Raw genomic sequence first — 6,000 nt, 5'->3', positions numbered from 1 at the left:
AACCCCCAGAGCAGCGGCCGCGATTGTCCTAGAGGCAGATCACAAACAAGGGAGGAGCCGATGCGAATCTGCTGAGGAGACGCCAAAGCCTCCTCTTCCCCTCCATGGCCAGGGAACGAATTTGCTGAAACGAATGGTTTCGCCTCCGCCCACGGGTGACGAATCTGCGGAGTTCATTCCAAAGACACTTGATAGCTGCTGTCCCTCATTTCACGCTACGGCAAGCGGCTTTCACCAAAACTCCTCAGAACGGCTTCGCCCCGCCCCGCACATCCGTGCGTGGGGACGCTAGCGTGGTGGGCGTAGCTCTGGGTCCCGGCTGGGGACGCTTGGTGCCTCCTGCGGACAGAGCCGTGTTCGCCGCTGCTGAGGAGCCGCTACTGTCCCGGGCTACCTGAGGCCTCTGGTCCCGTTAGGAGGAGTAGCCGTGGCGGACGCCCGTTCCCCGCACCGGACATCAGGGCGCTGAGAGCAGCCGGGCGCGGCGGGCAGGCGGGTGCAGGAGGCCGGGTCCGGGCGGACCGGTCAATGGACCAGCCGGGCCTGGGGCAGAACCCGTGGAAGCAGCTGCCCGGCCCCCGGGGGGGCTCCCAAGATGTCGGCGTGAGGGGCGGGAGAAGACCCCGCCGCTGCCGGGTCCGGGCCGCCGAGCCGAGTGCCGCGGAGCGGATGGTGCTGCTGCGGGGACGCTGAAGCGGCGGCGCCTCGGGCCTCTGTACGTCCCCGTCCCCCTGCCCGGGCCGGCGCGCCCCGGCTCCGCCCGGCGGCACCATGTCGGCCAAGGTGCGGCTGAAGAAGCTGGAGCAGCTGCTGCTGGACGGGCCGCGGCGCAACGAGAGCGCGCTGAGCGTGGAGACCCTGCTGGACCTGCTGGTCGGGCTCTACACCGAGTGCTGCCGCGACTCGCCGCTCCGCAGGGACCGATACGTCTCCGACTTCCTCGAGTGGGGTGAGGCCTGGCGGGGGAGGGCGGGCGATGGAGGGATCGGCGGTGGGGGGCGGTTCGGGCATCTCCCGGCGGGACGGGGGGAAAGCCCCGGAGCCGGGAGCAGCCCTGGGCCTCTGGACCAGTGAGAGCAGTCTGGGGAGGGGCAGCGCCGGCTAGTCATCCCCCCACACCCTGGGTTTGAACCCCGTGCTTTGCATGGAGGGGAGAGGCCGCCCACTGGGTGTGACGCCTCCCTTGGTAACACCCTAGTCGCCAGGATGTGACCCTTGACGCCCGATAACCGCCGCCTCCCAGCTCTGCCTTCTTTCCAAAAGAGCCGCCTGGCAGCAAGTAAAAGGAGTGGCCCCGGAGTGCCCTTGGCCTGAAACTCTGCTTGCTTTAGCCTGAAATGTCAGGCTAATCCGGTGCCTACCTGGAAGGGGTGGGGGCAGCAGGGGCAGGCCAGTAAAATTGATTATTTAGCAAGGCTTTGTGTCCTGTTCGTGGCAGATTTCTTGTAATCAATTGAAGGAGGGGAGGGTGTTTCGTGAGGAGGGCGCTTGACATTTAGGGTGCACTCTTTTTAGTCTTAGCACACATCTGAAGGAAAGCGGCAATTCCAGACCATCCCTGTGATAGTATCACTATTTGTGTTAGTTTCATGGTATACTAACCTACCTGATCACAGAAAATCCACAGACCTACTGACAAAGGAAAGGCAGGTGCAGGTGGTGGCACATAGAATAAAAGCATTTTCTTGTAAAGGTGTGTGACTACATACTCATTTGACATAGTGTTGTCAGACTGGATTGGAACTACTGCCCTGATTTATGTTAAATTGGTGATGGTAGCTGTCTTGTTTGGGTTGTTGAAATAAATAATACTGACTGATGAAGGTGACTAACTTTCTTCATGGGATAAAAAACTGGTGGGGGGGAAGTAACACTTGCAAGACCATGGGCACCTTGCATTATTCTCTTTGTCACACACATGTGAAGTGGATTTTTAAAGAAACACTTTTTAAAAAAGGATTTCCTTGGGGAGGGGACTGTAAGGAAGTCAACTCCTTTATCTTAATAAATGCCTTAATATTAGATTAGTGCTCTAAAATATTGGGTTCCGGAGTAGCAGCCGTGTTAGTCTGTATTCGCAAAAAAAAAAAGGAGTACTAGTGGCACCTTAGAGACTAACCAATTTATTTGAGCATAAGCTTTGGTGAGCTACAGCTCACTTCATCAGATGCATTGGGATAATTGGTTCTCCTTAATTTTGTGGGGATCATCACTCTTTGTTATATGTTAACAAACTAAAGGGATTCGCTTCCTGCAGTCTTCTGTTGATGTCAGTAATGTGATTGTCAACTGAATAATTAACCACTTTATTGCTTCTGCCTTGCAAGTCTGCAGCTATGGGTGCATTGCTCATTTGTTTTGTGGTGGGAGCTTTATGTATGTCATTTGCAAAGTGGATTCTGTTTCCATGTTCTTGTAACCAATTGTGTATGATCATTTCACTTTTTGAATTTACATGTAGACAAGTTATCGAATATGATTGTAACAGACTGTTTATAGTCTAGCTCCGAGATTAAGAAGAGAGGTTAGGGCAGGCTGATTTCTGGAGGAGAAGGTACTTTCTCTATAGTTGTTTGGTGATAATCTTTTATTGGACAGCCACCATATTGTCATCCAGTGTGCTAATGACAGACTAATCTGTTGCTTCTTGTAAAATTGCTTTTCCTATTCTTATGCATCATACTCACTGAATAAATATGAAAAGCTTTTTGGCTTGATGGGAAATATAGCTAGTAATAACAGTAGCATATTTATTGCATTGTGGTGCTATCAAATCAGTAATTGTAGGCCATCTTAATGTAACAAAGTAGCTATTTAATAATGCATATAAGCGACCATCTGGTGCCATAGGATTTATAAGTAGGGATAAAAGTTTGTAATCAGAACAGTTTGATGGAAAGGAAACTGGTCTAAAAATGTAGTCCTGTATATGTATACTCCATATACAAAAAACCAGCTTTAAAAATGATTCAGGTTGATTAATATGTTCTCCCACACCTCCCAACTGTGTAAGCCTTATAAAGCAAAGAAATACCAATTATGGGACACCTTTTATCTGTACCCTAATGCCCTTACAGCATATTTCCACTGATGGACTCCTCATCATAAGGAACTTGCTTCTGCCTCCAACTAATAAAGAAACACAACGCACAACACACAAATCTTCCTTGTGGTAGAATGCAAAATCTTAATTACAGCCTCATCAGTATTAGCAAATATTCAAAGTTGATGTGCACAAGTTGAATGTAACCTGTTATGTTTGTGGGGGAAGTATGAGATTGTAGTTATACTTTGAGGGAGATCAATGTGTCTTCTTGTCAGTTGGAGGCAGAAGGATCTTCCTTCTGACAACATGGAGTTTGTCACTGTCAACGGAAATGTGCTGTGTAAGAGGGGACCTATAACTGGCATTTTTGTTTGGGTTTTGAACCTAAGGGGGATATTACACATAACCTAAGGCTTTGTCTACACTACGCACTGTTTAGTGACACAGCTGTGCCACTCCAGCCATGCCACTAAAAGGCACACAGTATAGCCGCTGTTTGTCAGCAGGAGAGAGCTCTTCCGCCAACAAAAAAAACTTCCACCCCCAATGAGAGACAGTAGCTTTGTTGGCAGAAGAGCTCTCCTGCTGACAAAGTGCTGTTCACACTGGCGCTTTTCATCGGCAAAACTTTTGTTGTTGGGGTGTGTGTTTTTTGTTGTTGTTGTTCCTCCCGCCCCCACCTCTGAATGAGAAAACTGTCGTCCAGTTTCCAGTGTAGACAAAGCCTAACTTAACCACTTCTAAGGGAAACTTATGTTTATGGATTTTCATAGCTTCTTAATTTGGTGAGTGAAAGGAGGCTTTGGGCATGGAAGGACAGGCAGGGATTCATCTTAGTATTTCCTATGTCTTGTAGGGATATGGAGGAAGCAAAACTGTTTGAGGTGAGGGGAAAGGGGGAGGAGCTACCCTTCCTAAGCCTGGCACAGGGGAGCTCATGTTCCTGGGGCAGTAGAAAATGTGAATTACTCTTATCTACTCCACCAGGCTGGCTATAGCTCCTTACAGTGGATGACTATCTCAGAATTGCAGAACTTTACAGAAGCTGCTGAGCCCCTAGCACTGGAGCCTATAGCTTCTCTCTCCCTGGAACTCTGATTGCTGCTTCCTGATTGTCTGTGCCAAAAGCTTCTGCTCATCTCCTCACTGTTTCCTAACTATTAGAATGTAGGGGCTGGTCATCTTCCTGGTGGCTTCAGTCCCATTGAGTCTGCCTTCTTGAGTCAGAATAGTCTAATTTTCCCATGGCAAGCAGAGTGTGCTATTTCAGTTGAATCAGGCTCCGAGTCTGGGGAAGGGAAGAGAGAGGGTGAGAGGTTCCATAAAAAGACCTTCCGTAAGGGAAGGTGAGCTGAACTGGAAGCCAGGAAAGGAGTTCAGATCTCTCTTTTGCTTTTAGCTGTTCACATTTCTTTTCACTTTTTAACTTTTTATTGAAAAAGGGCTCATTTTCCCACCACCAACTCCTTAAAAAGTAGGCAAGTATCAATAACACAGTTTGCACAATCTGTGAGTTATCTTATTTAAGAATGTCCTCACTAGGAGTAGAAGCCAAGTTCTTAATATTACATACCCCAGTCTCCTACAGTTAGAAAGAATTTGTTAGATGTCAGTTCTTGGTGATGCTGCCTAAGCTGTTGCTTTAGCCCCTAGACAACACTCCTTTCCCACAGCCAGGAGTAGAATCTAGGAGTCCTGATTACTAGTCCCCTTGCTCTGACTATAGGTAACACTCTGCTGATGGCTGTGGGAGAAATTTCAAGCCGCCTCCTACCATCTACTACAGTGGTTCTCAGCCTTTCCAGACTACTGTACCCCTTTCAGGAGTCTGATTTGTCTTGCATATCCCCAAGTTTCATCTCACTTAAAAACTACTTGCTTACAAAATCAGACATAAAAATACAAAAGTGTCACAGCACTATTACTGAAATTGCTAACTTTCTCCTTTTTACCATATAATTATAAAATCAATTAAAATATAAATATTGTACTTACACTTCAGCATATAGTATATAGAACAGTATAAACAAGTCATTGTCTGTATGAAATTTAATTTGTACTGAGTTTGCTAGTGCTTTTTATGTAGCCTGTTGTAAAACTAGGCAAATATCTAGATGAGTTAATGTACCCTCGGAAGATCTCTGTGTGCCCCCAGAGGTACACACATCCCTGGTTGAGAACCACTGATCTAGTAAATAGTTGTAATTATCTGACAAAGTGTGTGTTAGGTCTTTCCCACATTTTAAAAAAAAATGTTATTTCAGTAGCCCAAATGGTGTAGAGGTTAGAGTTGGGGATCTGAAAGTTTGTGGGTTCAAATCCTGCTGATGATCTGTGTGTACTGGGATTCTTATGGTTGGTTTGTTTTCTTTTTAAAAAAAGCTTATTTAATTCACGTAGTGAGAAAATATCCTTTGAAAGAAACATCAGAGTGAAAAAACATTACAGTATGTAAGTTATGGCACAGCATCCAACAAAACATAGATGTTCTACATTTCATTTATGTCAACCAGTGGGAGGTTTTGGTGAAATGGCAGTCATCTTTGAGGGCTGCGTGTAGCTTCAGTCCTGTGGAAAATAGTGGCATCATCCACTGGTGATATGGTGGCAACTTTTAATGAAGGCATAAAGAGCTTCATTGTAAGTATAGGACGTGACAGCTATATCGAGTCTGTTTTTTTTCCTGTTTTCCCTGCTGTCTTGACAATCATTGATAACTTTGCTTAATTAAAATCTAATATACATTCAAAGGTAGCTGGTAATGAGTCTTAACTATTTGGAAGGATTGAAGGGTGTCAAACCAGCCACTTGTTATCAAAAGGGGTCTGCAAAAAGTCAATCACTGGGATGCTTCAAAAATTCATTTTTAAATTTAATTCAAACTAAGCAGCCAATTCAGTGGCAGTCCAAGAAAATTCCATCTATACTAACATTGTGCTGTAAATTTTGCTGTA

At 46.4% G+C, this 6,000-nt stretch overlaps 1 protein-coding gene across 8 annotated transcripts in view; it reads left to right on the top strand.

Annotated features, from left to right (window-relative positions):
• The first annotated feature begins 771 nt into the window (after nt 1-771).
• Nucleotides 772-6,000, top strand: part of CDC42BPB (CDC42 binding protein kinase beta) — a 136,415-nt gene continuing 131,186 nt past the window's right edge. For all 8 annotated transcript variants that reach the window (XR_005225619.2, XR_005225618.2, XM_043547803.1 and 5 more), the window contains exon 1: nt 772-949. Coding sequence is in view for 6 of the 8 variants with exons in the window: in XM_043547803.1 (XP_043403738.1) it covers nt 772-949 (178 nt within the window). In the remaining 2 variants the exon portion in view is untranslated. The remainder of the gene's footprint in view (nt 950-6,000) is intronic.

This window comes from Chelonia mydas, chromosome 6, assembly GCF_015237465.2.
Source record: "Chelonia mydas isolate rCheMyd1 chromosome 6, rCheMyd1.pri.v2, whole genome shotgun sequence".
Lineage (NCBI taxonomy): Eukaryota > Metazoa > Chordata > Testudines > Cheloniidae > Chelonia > Chelonia mydas.
This window is presented reverse-complemented; position numbering and strand designations above follow the sequence as displayed.